General features: G+C 39.4%; 1 protein-coding gene across 12 annotated transcripts in view; it reads left to right on the top strand.

Moving 5' to 3' along the window:
- The window catches only part of SCEL (sciellin), a 254,474-nt gene that overhangs the window by 171,599 nt on the left and 64,537 nt on the right, over window positions 1–18,338 (top strand). For all 12 annotated transcript variants that reach the window (XM_029210129.1, XM_029210127.1, XM_029210126.1 and 9 more), the window contains 2 exons: window positions 10,990–11,070; window positions 13,212–13,277. In XM_029210129.1, coding sequence (XP_029065962.1) covers window positions 10,990–11,070; window positions 13,212–13,277 — 147 coding nt within the window. The remainder of the gene's footprint in view (window positions 1–10,989; window positions 11,071–13,211; window positions 13,278–18,338) is intronic.

Below are 18,338 nucleotides of genomic sequence, written 5' to 3'. Positions count from 1 at the left end.
GTTTATATCCACTCCACACCTTGTCTCTGAGTTACCTTTGGTTAGTCAACTGCCTACTTGACACCTTCACTTAAATATCCCAAAAGTATTGCAGACTCAACAGGTTCAAAACGAAGTTCATAATTCTCTTCACTAACCTTGTCCTCTATCTCAATAACACTATCCTCTAGTCAATTGATGTCCTTGAAATCTTGAAGTCTTTTTTATACCTTTCTTCCCTTAACCACCAGTATCCAATCCATCAGCAAATCCTGTCAATTTACCTCCCAAATGCCTCTTGAATCTACATACCTCTCTCCATTTATATCATCATATCTCCCCTGAACTACAACAATAGCTACCTAAATGTTCTCCCTTTATTCACCCTGATATCCACTCCCCTAATCTCTTGCCTACACAGTTGCCAGACTGATATTTTTAGAAGGATAATTGGAACATATCACCCTCCTAAATAAAAATACGACTCTTCATTGTTCTTAGAATAAAGACCCAAATCCTTAGCATTAACTACCTGTCCTTACTTCCCTTCCATCCCTCGTCATTCCCCCTTGCCCTCTGTTCCAGTCACTTAATCTGTGTTAAATGTGCTATACTCCCACCTTCTACAGACCCTTAGCATATAAGGTTTCCTCTGCCCGGTGTGCTGTCTTCTCCCCCATCCAGGGCACTGTGTCCTTGGGCCCATGTTTTGATCTGATCTCTCTTCAAAGTGGCACTTCTGACTGTTCTCTGTTCTGTTCTCTCTTCTCCACATTAACTCAGACATTGAGGATGGCAGCTTTTTTTCCTTGATTTGTCCAAATACTATTTGCATTAACGTTTAAATAAAGATATGGGATGATGGGAGTAGCAATACATTGTAAAAGCCCAGACCAAACGATGTAAAATGTAGTTTTAGAAATTCCTGTTTGTAAGTTCTTTGGCCACTCCTGTAATTGACCATTTCTCATTGGTTGACATTTCTCTACAAGCCTGACCCTGTTGCTATTTTGCTCAGCAGCCCCCCTTCTTCTTTCTTCCACCTCTCTTTTTCTCTTTTTCACCTTCCTTTCTTCTTCTTTCCCCTCTAACCCCCACCCCCTAAATTCTTATTAATTACTTATCCCTGGTAGTTTAGTTGTCTTTTGCTGTCCCAGGCTATCCACAGAGAATCTCATCCTCACAACCATACACAATGACATATCCACTCTTTGGGAGGTATTATATGCTACCTTTTAAAATAAAATTATTTTCTTGTGTCAAAACAAAATAAACATTCAATCATCCACACTTAAAACACCAAAACTGTCTCCCTTACTCCCCTTATTCAATAGTCGTTGTAGTGAATTCCAGGAACTTCACGGTGCTGATCAAAGAAAAAGATATGACCACTTGGGGGTGGGCAGTAGCAAACTAAGTGCTTTGACAGGTTTGCATGGAGAGGGAGTCATTCCCAGCATGAAACCTTCCAAAGATAACAGCACAGGGGCCGTAACCCAAAAGGGGAGGAGGGCAAGGGAACTCCTGAGAGAGAGAAGGATCACAGAGGGAGCCTACATGTCTAGGTGTCAACGCTCAGCAGCATGGTAGGCAGTTCCTGAGTCAGAGAACTCTGAAAGGCAGCAGCGGCTTGGAGGATTTTATAGCTCCAAAAGTTGATAACATGGATGCACAGGTAACCATAACACAAGATCAGCTATGTGATCATGAGAAAAGCATCAACATTTTCTGGGAGCTCTGATGTGGTAGGGAGAGCTTCTAACAGAGGATTCAGGGGAAAGGTTCTGAAAAAGGTGTGGGATTTGGGGGAAGCAGAGGAGTTACACAATGCCAGGTTTTCGAGCCCAGGGTGATTTTAAGCATAATGATGCCACCAACCGAGGTAGGAAGAAATGGGAGCAGAATTGGGAGTACACAATTGGTCGTAAGAAGCTGAATGAATGTGCATTGGTTTGAGCAAGTGGTCTACTAAAAGGATGTATTTGTGGAGGTTAATTTCCAAGCAGTGAAAAGCGGGAGAGGTGTTTAGGTGAGAGGTTGGTGCCTGAGATCCACATTTGGGAATGATTCCAAAGATTTTAAATGTAGTACATTCAAAGAGAAGTTACCTATGGAGAAAATACTAAATGAGAAGAAAATGAAAGTTGAAGCATGATGTTTCTACACATCCAATGGTAGAGGAGAAACCGGAAAATAACTAGTGCAATTACGTGGTTAAGGTGAGGTGTGATGAGAGGTAGGCAGGGTGAAGGTAGAGGAGGTGGGCGCATTGTACCATCCAAAACCAGCCCATCCTTCAGAGTCTGGTCTGAATCTTAATTCCTCCACACAGCTTTCTCAGGCCAAAAGGTTGTTTTTAATCCTTTGAACTCAGAATGTTAGTTTATTGTCTGCAACCCTCACTTGGCAATTAATTGTGCATTACCTTGAAACATTACTTTTTGGGGGCATACTCATCAACTAGATGGCATCATCTTATAACCCTTTGACTCATCAATAAATTTACCCATAGTAATTTATCAGTAAGTACATATTGATTGATTAATTTTAAAACATCTTAATAGGTTCTTTTAAAAAAATCTATTTATTTTTGGCTGTGTTGGTCTTTGTTGCTGCACGCATGATTTCTCTAGTAGCGGTGAGCGGGAGCTACTCTTCGTTGAGGTGAGCAGGGGCTACTCTTCGTTGCGGTGTGCCAGCTTCTCATTGCGGTGGCTACTCTTGTTGCAGAGCACGGACTCTAGGTGCATGGCCTCCAGTAGTTGTGTTGCACGGGCTTAGTTGTTCCGTGACATGTGTGATCTTCCCGGACCAGGGCTCAAACCCGTGTCCCCTGCATTGGCAGGCGGATTCTTAACCACTGCACCACCAGGGAAGCCCAATACATCTTAGTATTTACAAGATAAGGAGTTTCCCTCGACCCGTTATTGTCTCTTTGTCATTAGGCTTTATTCTCTGTGTTTAAGATATAATGACTGTTTAAACATCCCTCTTTCTCTCTCTTTCCAAAACATTTGTTGAGCCCTGACTATGTGCTAGCAAAGGACTTTGCTAGAGGCCAGGAATACAAAAATGAGTCAGATCCAGTCCCTATTTCAAGAAACTCAGAGCCTGTCAGGGAGTCATTTTGAGAGAGGAGTGCCACCCATTAAGGCAGGCCCTGACTGAGAGCGGGTCCTGGGGGGTGATAAACACTGAGGTTGACATAGCCACAGAATATGGAGCATGGAGAGGGAGGCAATAGAGGATGTGTTTGGGGTACAGTGGGGTCAAAAGAGGACATGCCTGAGGTAAACCTTAAAGAATGAAATAAGAGTAAGCCAGGTGCAGAGGCGAGGTGGGGATGGAGCCACTCCAAGCAGAAAGGAGAGGAGCGGCAAAGGTTCTAACGCCAGAGAGCACGGGCTCTGAGCGTGTGTGCGCATGCGAGCTCACACATGCTTGTGTCTATTCGTGTGTGTAGAACTATGGGATTCCTGTCTAAGAGGCATTCTCTGCACTCATCCATGATCAGTTATGTTTAGTGATAGCAGTAAATCCAGTAATTACAAATTCAATGCCATGTAGAAAAATGCCTTTTTGTGTAAGACATTATGGGTAGATATTTGTAATTTGTGATAAGCTTAGGTACCTTTTCAGAAGATTGCTTCTATTTTAAGAGTTAATGCTTTGCTTTTATGTAATTTGAGCTCTGTGTACTAAAGATTCTGAAATATGTATAAAAGAAAATATACATATCATCAGCACAGAAATTTAGAAGGTCAGAGCCAGTGAAAGTTTTTCCTTTCCCACTTTTTTCATTTTAAGATTTATCAGAAAGCCTGACACAAAGCAGTTTGTCAGCAAGCACTAGTGTGTGTCTTAATTTTTCAAGTTCTTAAACTTTTTCTCATCTTTGAGTCTTTCAAAGAGTGATAACATTTGCCAGGGCTTGAGCCAATGGCGTGGATGATAGGCGCCATTCATGAGAGATGCTCAGTCAAATCACAATAAAATATAGGCACAGCATTTCTAGAAAGTTGATATTAAAGTTGCTTCTGATTTCAGAACCCACCTTTCAATATCGGTATTCAGTTCATGGTAAATTCAGGTGCTTCTGATTCTGTATTTAGGTGACTTAGAGATGCAGTGCTTAAATGGCATACGAAGCTCATTTAAGAAACTCACTGAAGCCCTGTTTAGGTAGTTGTTTAACAGACAATATGAATGTTTATGATGTTACCCGTTCTAATGATTCAGGAGCAACAGTGAAGCCATCACCACCACCAAAAAACCAATGTGTTTTTTTCTGTAGTCATTTCCAAAGATAGAAAAGAAACTATATAATATGTGATAAAATTAAAATAGTGGAAACACACATAGGAAATTATATTGTTAAATGCTTGCTACATACTTTCATAATTTCCCATCCATATTTGTTTCAACCTCTTCTCTTTCAGTGGTTTTCACTTCCACTTAGCTGATTGGTAGATTTGAAGGAGGAAAAAAAATCCTGATTGAGAAGTGGGTTGCTATGGCAACCTTGCACTACAATTATATTTTTCTGTCTGTAGCTATAAACGGTAAAATGTAGCTTTTCTAATTATGCTGCAACATTTTTAACTCTATTGGTACCAAACCTTCTACAAAGTTTGCTGTCACCCTAAATTAAATCATACTATGTTAAATTAAATCATACTATATATTTATTTCTATCTCAACAAAACCTATCTAAACAAAAACCTTCTTGTATTAACTAGAATCTGTCATGTAAAAATTAGGAATCTAATACTCTCAGTAAAATGTCAAAGTATAGTGATTTAAAAATCTTATCTGAATCCCTAGAATACACATTATAGACATTCAAAGTAATTAGACCATTAACCTGAGGCAAGGTTTATTATTTTTGAAAAGTCTTGTTTGAATAGAATGAGGAGAAAGCTAATTCAGAATGTGCTGCTATGAATTCTGCAATACTTGAAAATTTCTGTCCCTCTGTGTCTATTGGCAGCTAAAGTTTATTTGAGCTCTTATAGATCCAACCTAAATTATACTAATTTACATTTTATTAACCACAACTGAATCTACACACATTTAGAAAGTGCAGTATATGAATGTTCAAGGTACTTAATCCACAGCAAGTCCTCAGGGCTCTGTGGAACTGAGGATTCCTTGCAATCACTCTGCCTTCCCACGGTCATGCAGTGGTTTACCAGCCACAGATCTGGACCAGTCTCATTCTTTTGTAAATGAAGAAGCAGATTCTTCAGAGAGGATCAAATCAAAGTTAGTGGCAAAACTAGTCTAAAACCTAGGTCTCTGGAATTTTAGTCCACTGAATGCTCCATTGTTGTGGTGTGGCTCATTGAAATGGTCCTTGGCCACTGAAAGTAAGACATTGTTACAGCAATCATTCTTTTGAGCAAAGAATCTAAAGATTCTTTTGAATCTTTAGAATGCCTTGCATCTGTAAGCTCTCTGAGACCATGGACCACACCACACCTTTTCTAGTCTTTGAATGCCCAACTTTGCCTCATACGTTGTTATGTGTCCTAACATTATAACTAGGGCAGTTGTGGAATAAGTGCTTTTTGAACTGATGCTGTCTTGGGCAAGGAAATAATGCAGGACAACCTATTGTTCTTAGATTTTCACTGGTCATACCTGGAAGAGTATTGGTTTGATACAGTGTGATAGAGGAAAAAGCATGGGATTTGACATGAGAAAGGCTAGATTAAAACCTGGACTGAGTCACTAGCAGTGTGATCCAGGGCAAATTACTCACCTTGTTTTAAGACTCAGTGAAAACAAAACAAAACAAACATATACACTCCACAGGATAGATGTGTGCATTGAATAAAGTATGTGAGAACTTGGCCAAGTTGGCATGTTACTCAAAAAATATAATTTCCCTCTCCTTTGCCATTGTTGGAATAAAAATTCTATTTATGGGACACAAAAGCTAAGCATGATGGAAAGTGAAAAGAAAACTCACCATCAACTCTTAGAGTCAATTATTCTTTCAACCTTGACCTGTGCTGAGTAATAGAAATGTTCTTCTCAAAGTCAATCTGGAACAGAAATAACAGAGGCAAGCATGTTTTCCAAAAAAGCTGTAATGCAAAAAGTGATCTTTGCAGCAGCGTATTAAAATGAGGAAATATAAACAAGTTGACAGCGTTATTTCTATTAGCTCTGGGCTTTGGGCTACAATCTGCAAGTTTTCACATGTTGCTGGGGAAAGCTGCCTTTTGATTCCTGAAAATTATTCTTTACAATTATAGCCACTAGTGTGGTGTCATTGACCCTGCAAATGTCTTATGGGGTTGAGGGAAAGACAGAGGGGAGAACCAGTGTCGACTCATCCAAGCTTAAACAGTGTGTCTCAAAGTGGTGTTCAAACAGGATCATTCCACATGAATGTCTCTCGTTTTTGTCTCTTCAAAACATTCCGGGCCACAGCTTCCTGCCTCGCTCTCACATTCTAATGCCCCTGCTTGGCATGGCCTCGAGCTCCTGGCACGGCATGAATGAATCCTCTCATTGTCCCCAGGGCCGGGGTTCTGTCATCTGTGGCTGTCACTGCAGAGATGCAAATGAAAGCTCCTTTGAGGTGGATTGCCCTCAGTGTGGACTTGCCCTGGCCCAGGCCAACAGGCGTGTAAATGCATCACCCTCAGAAATAAATACGCTCCTCTGCTTTTCCTGGCCTTCACAACTGCACGCCTAGCTTTTCTTTCCCCAAGCCATCTCTTTCCTGTGCACCCAGATCTTCTCTACTCATCTTTGACTCTCAGACACAGTCAATATTTATCCACCTCTTTGAGGGCTTAGCCACTTTACATGGAAGAAATTTAGCTTTTTACCAATGTGATTCTGGCATAAGCAAAGTTGGGCACCATCCCTTGTCTCCTTTTTTGTAATCCTCCCTTCCTTCTTGTTACTGCTCTCCTGCCTGTTTTCAGATATCCAGTGCCTTGTCATTAATAGATGGGACTGACCACCTTCTTACCCTTTCCTCTATTCCTGGAAGAGAAGCATATAATCAGCTAATCGACACAGATACATGAAACACACATTATCACTTGAGTGACATTAAATTATTCCCGATGCAGGGATATGTTTTGAGAAGGGAAGATGATGGTAATCAATATAAATAAAATAATATCTAATTGTAAAATCTAGCATTAGGTTAGAATGGGGCAACTATTATCCTGTAAATTATTTTTTTCCAGGCATATCATGTTACTCAATAACTCATCTGAGCGCCCAGCACCTACTAGGTGTTAGGTAGTGGAATTAACAATGGACTTCTGTGGGACAGCTAAACTTGAACAGATTTTTAAAGTTTTAGGCCACTCTTCAGTACCCATTTTCCTCCTTACCAAATAGAATTTCAGCCAATCCCTCCACCTTTCAACACATCTTTCTTGGGCACCAACATCATATATAATCCTAGTACTTGGGATACAACTATCCTTTTAGGGCTTTCAGTTCAGGCAGGGTGGAAACAAAAAAATTCTGTGTAATTCAGAACAGCATGGTATGAGTTGTGAAGAAGGTGTGCTATGGGAAGACGTAGAAATGTATTCACCACAGTGTTGGGTACCACTACAGACAGTAATCCCCAAGATAGAGTCTGAAGGGTAAGGCGAGTATCCAGGTGAAAGGGAGAAGGAGGTATGCCCGAGAGAAGAAAGAATGTGCTGTTGTGGTGAGATGGGTTTAGGAAGTGCAAGTGGTTTGGCCCAGCTACAGCGCTGGGTTTGTATGGGACGAGCACAACAGCCACAGCACTTAAACTGAGCCAGGAGGTGCTCTAATGCTTTGCATGCCCTCCTGCTGGCTTCAAAGCCACCATCAACACAAGAACCAGAAGACCCACCAGGCTCTGTGTCTGCTTCCCCACTGCCCATCACCCAGGAACTCACTACCACACTGCCAGAAAGCTTCAGGACTAATTCCTTCACGTCCCCCATCCCTGTGGCCATGGATCCCCATGGGAACTCCAATCAGATCATTTCTTTTCACCTGGACCATCCCCACAGAGCTCTGTGCATCGCTGAACATGACCCAACCTAACAGCATCCCAACCCCTCAAACCTGTTCACTGAACCTTCCTGGATGCATCATTCAGTATCATCAAAACTCGCTCCTCTTCAGGCTCGTCTCTCAGTGAGGGCTGCTTTTCTTCTAATCCCATGTATCACAGGGTCTGGAGGAAGAGGCGGGATCCTGTTTGCTCCATATTGCTAGTTCCTATCAAGTTTAACTCCCTCCTCCCTAAAATTCCTCATCCTCTTTGCAGCCACGCCATCATGAGCTTCTCTTCCTCACTGGAGTCATCCGAAGGTCTCTGAGCCACTCACCCTCACTCCGTGGAGACTTTGGCACTGGATTCATCGTCTCCCACAAACACCACTCCTGTCATAATGCCTGCTGATTCCCAAATCCATGTAGTGGATCCTTCCCCATCCTGGCCTTTCACTTTCTTGATCTTCTCTCCAATGATCTTGTCCATTGTCCTACCCCAGCCCCCTGTAGATCTTGCCCTTGTAAGTAACCACACACACTGCAAAACTTCAATTTCAAAGCTTTCCCTTTCTGGCTTCCATTTTCTATCTACTCACGCTTTATCTACTCTATCCAGCTCAGTCTCTCTAGTCCTCTGATTCCAGTTCTCCAGCCCCACCACAACGACCAATCCATTGATTCTACCATCTTTCAACAGCTCCTCTCCCTTCATATCCTCAGTTCCCTCCACATCCGTCTCAGATCCCACGGTCCCTCGCTGTAATCACTTCCTTGCATACCCCTTCCCTTGTCATCATTCTTTGTTCCACTTTCTTGGCTGAATTAGAAACTTCGTTAAATCCAACTCTCTGTTTAGTCCATTCCTGCTCCTAAAGCAGCTGAACATGGCAAAAGAAAACAATGGCTACTACCTTTTTTTAATTCCATGAGCCTTAACCTCAACTAAGCCATTGGTGTTGCCCAAAGAGTCCTTGAAAGGCAGCACCACTGGGGGAGGGCTTATGGAGCCAGACTTCCTGGTTTGGATTTCTCACTCTGCCCCTTACCAGCTGGGTTATTTATTTTCACTTTCTGTGCCTCAGTCTTTTCATCTGTAAAATAGAAAGAAGCAGAATACTTATCTCTGGGATTGAAGTGAGGATCAAATGAGTGAGCTCTCTGTGCTTCCATCCAAGACCAACCTCCCCCTCCCTTGTGCCCTAGGTCTCCTGGTTTCCCAAGTCTAGCAATTTTCTGCTTACTCTCCTGCACCATCAAATTTACTGTCTTAACTGGATCATTCCCATCAACATATCTACATACTCTAGTAACCTTCCTTGACCTATCAACCTTCAGGTAGCTTCCCATTTTTCTCTTCCCTCTTCACTGCAAAATGCCTCAAAAGAAGTATCTACATCAATGCCTCTGCCTTCCATTTTGCCTTAAATCCACTCCTAGAAGGTTTTATCACCACTGCTCCATCAAAACTGCTCTTATCAGGGTTAACAATGACCACCATATTGCCAACACCATGGTAACTCCCCACTCTTGTTTTATTTGCTCGGTCCGTAGCATTTGGCATGGCCATATGCAACTTGACAGATCAAATGCTTCTTGAAACACTTGTCTCACTTGACTTCCCGGAACCACACCCTCATATTTCTCTTCTTTTCTCCTTGGCTACTTCTTTTCAGACTCTTTTACTGTTTCCTTCTCATATTCTTGACGTCTGGACATTGCAAGGGTCAGGGGTCCATGCTTGGCCCTCTTTTCGTCTCTACCTGCACTGACTTCCTTGGTGATCTCATCCAGTTTCAAGGGTTAGATGCCATCTCGAAGCTGATGATGCCCATATTTATATGCTCTTCCTCCGATATCCTCATGGCTCATTTTATCACTTCCTTCAGGTCTTGGCTCAAATTTCACCTCACAGACAGGTGTTCCCACACCATCACCCTATATTCTCTTACTCTGTTTTATTTTCTTCTTAGTATTTTTCTTCATCTGTCATATATTTATTTGTGTATTGAAAGCCTTTTGAGAACAGGGGAATTATCCACTTTGTAGAGTGCCATGTGCATAGAAAGCTACCAATAAATGTGTTAGATAAAATCATGATTTCATTCAGTCCTGACAACACCCCAACAATCCTATTGGAAGAGTTATTACAAATGAAGAAATGGAATCAGTTTAGGCCATTGTCACACAGCTGGCAATTCAGGCAGCCTGACCCCAGAGCCTACCTGCTCCCTAAGGTGCTGCAGAAGCCAGAGGGGTACAGAGCGTCTAGATCACAGGGATACTTTCATGGAATTTATCTTGAGGATAATGGGGAACCACTGAGGTGGGAGTTTCAGGGTGGGGGGGTGACGTGCCCTAGATAAAGTTCTGACTGCATCCCATATATGCCCATAATTGCCTGCTCTAGTTCCTGGGTGATCAAATCATGCCAGCTCAGAGGCTGCCTTGGCACTTTGTTGGAAAGTTTAGGCTGACAGTGTATGTAAGCTTTGCCAGCATCAAACTGGCCTGTGCTGACAATATTTAAGTCAGATTTAGTTAAGAGCTTCAAATCAACTTCACCTTGAGGTCTGTGGAATTAAAAACCTTTCTTGCTGTTTCCGTAGCAGCTTGATAGTTGGCATAATTCCTAAAGAAGCTTATATGTTAATGCCCAAGAACCATTTACTATGCTGTGCACTGCTGACCCAAAATGTCACAACTTGAGTGAGACAGTCTAGTAAAATATTAAGCTGTTTAAAGAACACATTATGTTTCAAGCTATAGTTGGGGAGGACAGGGTTTCCAAAAATCTGATTAAATGAACTTTTAAAATACCTGTAATTTGACTTATTTAAAGTTTAGAGCTCCAAAGATCCTGGCCTTTCAGGTAGCTCATGCACAAGGGTTGTAAGATGCATGAGCTATTTCCATATAGACAATAAATGCATTTGGTGAATAGATGCGAAAATTTACTGTGTTTCCATGGTGAAATGAACTGCTGTTTCTGTTCTAAAGGGAACCAACTATTCACCCTCCAATACCTCCAAAGCCCAGTTCTCCTGTTTCATCTCCTAACCAGCTGAGGCGGGATAACAGGTAAGACCTAGCACTCCAGAATTTCTTGCAAAATGAAGTTCAAGGGAAATGAAAGCAAGTGAATTGTGACTTGTTCTGTGCAAAGCATGTGTATGTTTTGTGTGCGTATTCACTGAAGAAGCACTTGGAAAGATTTTCTAATTCTATTTGCCCACACAAACGTGTATTTATGTTTGTCGTTGGATACTTATGGCCATTACTTGTCTTATGGAAGTACTTTCAATATAGAAACTAAACAGTAGTCATGTCCAGGAAGTGGGTAGTTCTTTAGTCTTATTTTAATTGAGACATTTGTAATTTATTTCAAAACTATAACAAAATTTGAAAAAATGTTCTAATTAACTTGTCTCCGAACCAAGAAAAAAAGACAGACTTGCTTTTCTACTTTGAATCTCCAGTGCTCTATAATTAATACTTAAAAACAAATTCAGAGATCTGAACATCTTCCCATGTGTTCCTGTTAAACAGTTTAATCATATCGTATCGAACTGTTTTTCAAGACCTACATGGCACATTTCCATTATTATTGAGAGTTTTAAAAAATGGTATCTCAATGAAGACTGAATACATTAGATTTGCTTAATGGCCTGCCTTTGATTCTTTTGTAGTTTTACTTTTTGATGGTGATTCTTTTGACAACATGTAAGACAATTTGAGAACTATTCTTTATTAAGGGGGTAACTTCAGCCAGAAAATGCTGATTGGGTGGCAGGGCTGTGTAGCTTTAGGCATACAACCTAAGAGTTAAAAACCCAGGTCTGAATTTCTATTCAGTGAAATTTCACAGTACCTTTGAAATTTTGTCCTTGGGAGGAGAGGATACTTTTTTTAATGTTAAGAGAATACTTCTTCATTGAATTAATTAAAATATAGGCCAGATTTATAATTTTTAATTTGTGCAACGGTTATGATTATACTCTTAAAAATAACTTCTCAGGCTTTCTATCTTACATTATTTTTCCTTTTACTCTGATAGTACTGAACAATTAAATCTTAATTTGAATAAGATTTTTTAGGGGGCTAAAAAATGTTGGTGTTAGTACGACCTAAATTCTAAACTAAAACTCGGGACTCTAGAGCAGTGAACTTGTACAGATTCAAAAGAAGCTAGATTCCATGGGAACGGGTCTAATCCATTTTTACTACTCTAATTTATTTCTTCCACAAATGATCTTAAATATAAAATGAGGACAACTTGCATGTTAAAACCCTGATTGCTTTAATCACAGCAAGATGACTTTAATGAAAGAATATGAAAGGGAAGTGTTTCCTATGTAATTAACACATGTCCTCAGGAGTACAAAAAAAATAGTTGAATATAATTTCTTGAGAACAAGCAAGAATGTATAAGTAGGCCAATCAGATACTTAGAAAAACAGCAGAGAAAAGTCATATCACAAATTGTAACAGAACCTAGTACTGTAAAATTTAATTCTAACAACTCAGTGTGGTCTTTCTCAATGTGGTGGGTGTACTGGAAATATGAAAGTCTTTACCATCTTATCTGAGAAAACATATTTCTTGATAGTATTCAAATGGAATAAGTCTTTGAGAAAAAAATCTCTCTGATACCTAACAAGAAATGATTCTTCTTATTATTTTTTTATTTTATTTATTTATTTTTGGCTGCGTTGGGTCTTCTTTGCAGTGCGCAGGCTTCTCACTGAGGTGGCCTCTCCCGTTGCAGAGCACGGGCTCTAGGCACGTGGGCCTCAACAGTTGTGGCATGCGGGCTCAGCAGTTGTGGCTCACGGGCTCCAGGGCGCGGGCTTCAGTAGCTGTGGCGCACGGGCTCAGCTGCTCCGCGGCATGTGGGATCTTCCCGGACCAGGGCTGGAACCCGTGTCCCCTGCATTGACAGGCGGACTCTTAACCACTGAGCCACCAGGGAAGCCCTGATTCTTATTATTTTTAAATATTGTATCATTATCTAATAGAGATAAGTGTAAAAATTCTTTATTGATGACTGGAAACTAAAATAAAATGAACATGAACATATTTAGAAGATTTTTATCTCCAGTAGTGCTATTGTTCAAACACACTTTCATCTCTTTGAATGTAAATGTTTTCTCATAAATTTAAATCTAACAGAGAAGTGTTTTCTTACCTAACAGATATTATCTTTAACTTGAAAAATATAGGCAGATATGTCCACCTAAACCAAGTGCATATACAGAAACCAGCAGATCTGCTGAAAGAAATACAAGGTATAGTGATCTATATCTATATATCTATATCTGTGTAATTGTAGATATGATAAAGTATGCTTTGTTGGAACACAAACATACCTAAAATTAATAATAAAATAGACAAATCAGTTTTCCAGCTGACTTCAATAGTGGGTAATAAATGTTTTTATATGTACCTACAGAATTTTATTCCTTTTATTTCTATTCTAAGCATTACATTATGAGCAACCAAAATTGTCTGAACACGATAACAGAATAAGATTAAACCCCTTAAGACAGGAAAACAGCTGTTGTTGACGTGTAAGTGAATAGGTGGAAATATAGTTATTTGATTGAACATCTGCAAAAGCTTTGCCTAGAACTGGCTGTATGACAAGATCATATTCAGCTTCACCTGCACCATCAGAAAAAGGCTTACAAATTGCACTGATGCTTTTGAGCAAGGTTTCCCCCTGACAGTGCTGGTTTACGCCTGTTGTCTTGAACATCCCATCCAATTTAGTATTTCTTTTGGATATTTATTTATTTATTTGAAAAACACTATTTTTAAAATTAGTTTTTGAACAATGTTATTTTATAGATCTATCAATATGATAAACCAATTTTTTTATTATGGTTAAAAACCTAACATAATTTACCATCTTAACCATTATAATAAGCCAATTTTTTCAGACAATTTTTTTTGACTGAAACACATTTTCCAAAGTGCCAAACTTACATACTTTTTATTTTCTTTATTAACTCCCTTGACTCTCAGGCATGCATCACACAGATATCTTACCTTTGGGGAGAGTACCCTGTACTTAGTACCTTAAGGTACAGCTCTATCTCTATCTTTCCCAAACTATGTCCCATGTGCCACAAGATGTCAATGAATGTTTTGTGAAAGAAGCATTTAATGGCTTACATGTTTAGGAAACACAACAGAATAGAGCTCTCTACATGAACTTCCCAGAACCTTCAGTGTGCTTATACATATTCCAAATCTCTAAAAGTTGGTTATGTTTCCCAAATTTCCTTGACTACAAAATTCTATCTTCATGGAATGCTATTAACTTTCTAAGATATCATTTATGAAGCACAGGTCTTAATTACAGGTAAAGCTATAAGGATTTCCCTAATTATTCCTTTTCATGACCTAGGGAGACCAGAGGGGATTCAAGCTCAGCTACAGTTTTAAATGTACTTTCTTTCCCTTTGGAAACATAAGAAGACAGATACTTTCACCTCATATAAGGGACTAATTGATCATCTGAATATGTTGCTTAATGCTCCTTGGTTGGTAGAAAAACTTCGGAACATGTTTCTGTGTTTACTTTTGCAGTTAATTGAATTTTTTTTCCATATCCTTTTTTTTTTAAATATCCACCCTTTTTTTTTTAGATTCTTTTCCCATATAGGCCATTACAGAGTATTGAGTAGAGTTCTCTGTGCTATACAGCAGGTTCTTATTAGTTACCTATTTTATATATAGTAGTGTGTATATGTCAATCCCAATCTCCCAATTTATCCATATCCTTTTAAGTATATAAATTGTGTACAACCAATATCAGTCTTTAGGAGAAACTGTAGTTATTTCAGTGAGCAGTAGATGGCAGAGCCAATGCCCAGGTGGAGTGACTGGTGTGTGTGTGTGTGTGAATGCCGTGAGCTGACATGACAGACTATTTTGTTATTCAGTTAAACTCAGTAACTCCTGATAACACTTGGAGTTTTGCTTTCTTCACTGAACACAGATCAGACATTTTAGCTCCTTCATTGACTTGAGTTTGTTTGTTTGAAAGGGTCAGGATCTTGAAAACATCGTCAAAGTGACCACTTCATTTCAGAAAGCTGACAAGGGGTGAGAGCTCAAGAGCTTTTGAACTTGCATTTTTCTTCTCTTTTTGTTTCAAATGCTGTTTATCACATATAATTTCAAAGAAGAAAGACTCAGGCTCTCAAGATTAGCGTGGTAATTAGAAATGGGTGGTACTAACATTTATGGACATTCTTCATCCTCTGCTTTCTCTTCTGGTGAGTAGTGCTCATCCCGGTCACCATAGTTGTCCAGGTGGTGACCTTATTCCAAACCCTGAATCCTGTATTTATGTTGCTGACCCAGATCCTTATTTATCTGTCTCCCCAGCACCCCCATTTAGAATGTCCTAGGCTATTTTCAACTTCCTCCCGAAATGTGCTATTTCCTGCCTTCTCTCTTTTCTCTCATTTAGGCAAGATCACCTTTCTGGAACCTTTTTTTTTTTTTTTAACATCATTATTGGAGTATAATTACTTTACAATGGTGTGTTAGTTTCTGCTGTATAACAAAGTGAATCAGCTATATGTATACATATATCCCCATATCTCCTCCCTCTTGCATCATCCTCCCTCCCACCCTCCCTATCCCACCCCTCTAGGAGGTCACAAAGCACCGAGCTGATCTCCCTGTGCTATGCGGCTACTTCCAACTAGCTATTTTACATTTGGTAGTGTATGTATGTCCATGCCACTCTCTCACTTTGTCCCAGCTTACCCTTCCCCCACCCCGTGTCCTCAAGTCCGTTCTCTATGTCTATGTCTCTATTACTGTTCTGCCCCTAGGTACTTCAGTACCATTTTTTTTTTTTTTTTTAGATTCCATATATATGTGTTAGCATACAGTATTTGTTTTTCTCTTTCTGACTTACTTCACTCTGGATGACAGTCTCTAGGTCCATCCACCTCACTACAAATAACTCAATTTTGTTTCTTTTTAAGGCTGAGTAATATTCCATTGTATATATGTGCCATATCTTCTTTATCCATTCATCAGTTCATGGACACTTAGGTTGTTTCCATGTCCTGGCTATTGTAAATAGAGCTGCAATGAACATTGTGATACATGACTCTTTTTGAATTATGGTCTTCTCAAGGTGTATGCCCAGTAGAGGGATTGCTGGGTCATATGGTAGTTCTATTTTTAGGTTTTTAAAAAACTTCCATACTGTTCTCCATAGTGGCTGTATCAATTTACATTCCCACCAACAGTTCAAGAGGGTTCCCTTTTCTCCACACCCTCTCCAGCATTTATTGTTTGTAATTTTGTGATGATGGCCATTCTGAGATATCACAATGAGGTGACACCTCATTGTAGTATTGATTTGCATTTCTCTAATGATTAGCGATGTTGAGCATCCTTTCATGTGTTTGTTGGCAATCTGTATATCTTCTTTGGAGAAATGTTCATTCAGGTCTTCTGCCCATTTTTGGATTCGGTTGTTTGTTTTCTGATATTGAGCTGCGTGAGCTGCTTGTATATTTTGGAGATTAATCCTCTGTCAGTTGCTTCATTTGCAAATATTTTCTCCCATTCTGAGGGTTGTATTTTCATCTTTTTTATGGTTTCCTTTGCTGTGCAAAAACTTTTAAGTTTAATTAAGTTCCATTTGTTTATTTTTGTTTTAATTTCCATTTCTCAAGGAGGTGGATCAAAAAGGATCTTGCTGTGTTTTATGTCATAGAGTGTTCCTCCTATGTTTTCCTCTAAAAGTTCTATATTGTCTGGCCTTACATTTAGGTCTTTAATCCATTTTGAGTTTATTTTTGTGTACGGTGTTAGGGAGTGTTCTAATTTCATTCTTTTCATGTAGCTGTCCAGTTGTCCCAGCACCACTTATTGAAGAGGCTGCCTTTTCTCCATTGTGTATTCTTGCCTCCTTTATCGAAGATAAGGTGACCATATGTGCGTGGGTTGGTCTCTGGGCCTTCTATCCTGTTCCACTGATCTATATTTCTGTTTTTGTGCCAGTACTATACTGTCTTCATTACTGTAGCTTTGTAGTATAGTCTGAAGTCAGGGAGCCTGATTCCTCCAGCTCTGTTTTTCTTTCTCAAGATTGCTTTGGCTATTTGGGGTCTTTTATGTTTCCATACACATTGTGAAATTTTTAATTCTAGTTCTGTAAAAAATCCCATTGGTAGTTTGATAGGGATTGCATTGAATCTGTAGATTGCTTTGGGTAGTATAGTCATTTTCACAATGTTGATTCTTCCAATCTAAGAACATGGTATATCTCTCCATCTGTTTGCATAATCTTTAATTTCTTTCATCAGAGTCTTATAGTTTTCTACATACAGGTCTTTGGTCTCCTTAGGTAGGTTTATTCCTAGGTATTTTATTCTTTTTGTTGCAATGGTGAATGAGAGTGCTTCCTTAATTTCTCTTTCAGATTTTTCATCATTAGTGTATAGGAATGAAAGAGATTTCTGTGCATTAATTTTGTATCCTGCTACTTGACCACATTGATTGATTAGCTCTAGTAGTTTTCTCGTAGCATCTTTAGGATTCTCTATGTATAGTACCATGTCATCAACAAACAGTGACAGTTTTACTTCTTCTTTTCCTGTTTGGATTCCTTCTATTTCTTTTTCTTTTCTGATTGCTGTGGCTACAACTTCCAAAACAATGTTGAATAATAGTGGTGAGAGTGGGCAACCTGTCTTGTTCCTGATCTTACTGAAAATGCTTTCAGTTTTTAACCACTGAGAATGATGTTGGGTGTGGGTTTGTCATATATGGCCTTTATTATGTTGAGGTAAGTTCCCTCTATGCCTACCTTCTGGAGGGTTCTTATCATAAATGGGTGTTGAATTTTGTCAAAAGCTTTTTCTGCATCTATTGAGATTATCATATGGTTTTTCTCCTTCAATTTGTTAATATGGATTATCACATTGATTGATTTGCATATGTTGAAGAATTCTTGCATTCCTTAAATAAACCCCACCTGATCATGGTGTATGATCCTTTTAATGTGCTGTTGGATTCTATTTGCTAGTCTTTTGTTGAGGATCTTTGCATCTATGCTCATCAGTGATATTGGCCTGTAGTTTTCTTTTTGTTTGTAACATCTTTGTCTGGTCTTGGTATCAGGGTGACAGTGTCCTCATAGAATGAGTTTGGGAGTGTTCCTCCCTCTGCTATATTTTGGAAGAGTTTGAGGATAGGTGTTAGCTCTTCTGTAAATGTTTGATAGAATTCGCCTGTGAAGCCATCTGGTCCTAGGCTTTTTTTTGTTGTTGGAAGATTTTTAATTACAGTCTCAATTTCAGTGCTTGTGA

Source organism: Monodon monoceros, unplaced genomic scaffold (genome assembly GCF_005190385.1).
Source record: "Monodon monoceros isolate NGI ecotype Baffin Bay Population unplaced genomic scaffold, NGI_Narwhal_1 Super_Scaffold_8, whole genome shotgun sequence".
Lineage (NCBI taxonomy): Eukaryota > Metazoa > Chordata > Mammalia > Artiodactyla > Monodontidae > Monodon > Monodon monoceros.
The sequence above is the reverse complement of the archived record's forward strand: the minus strand, read 5'-3'. Positions and strand labels throughout refer to the sequence as shown.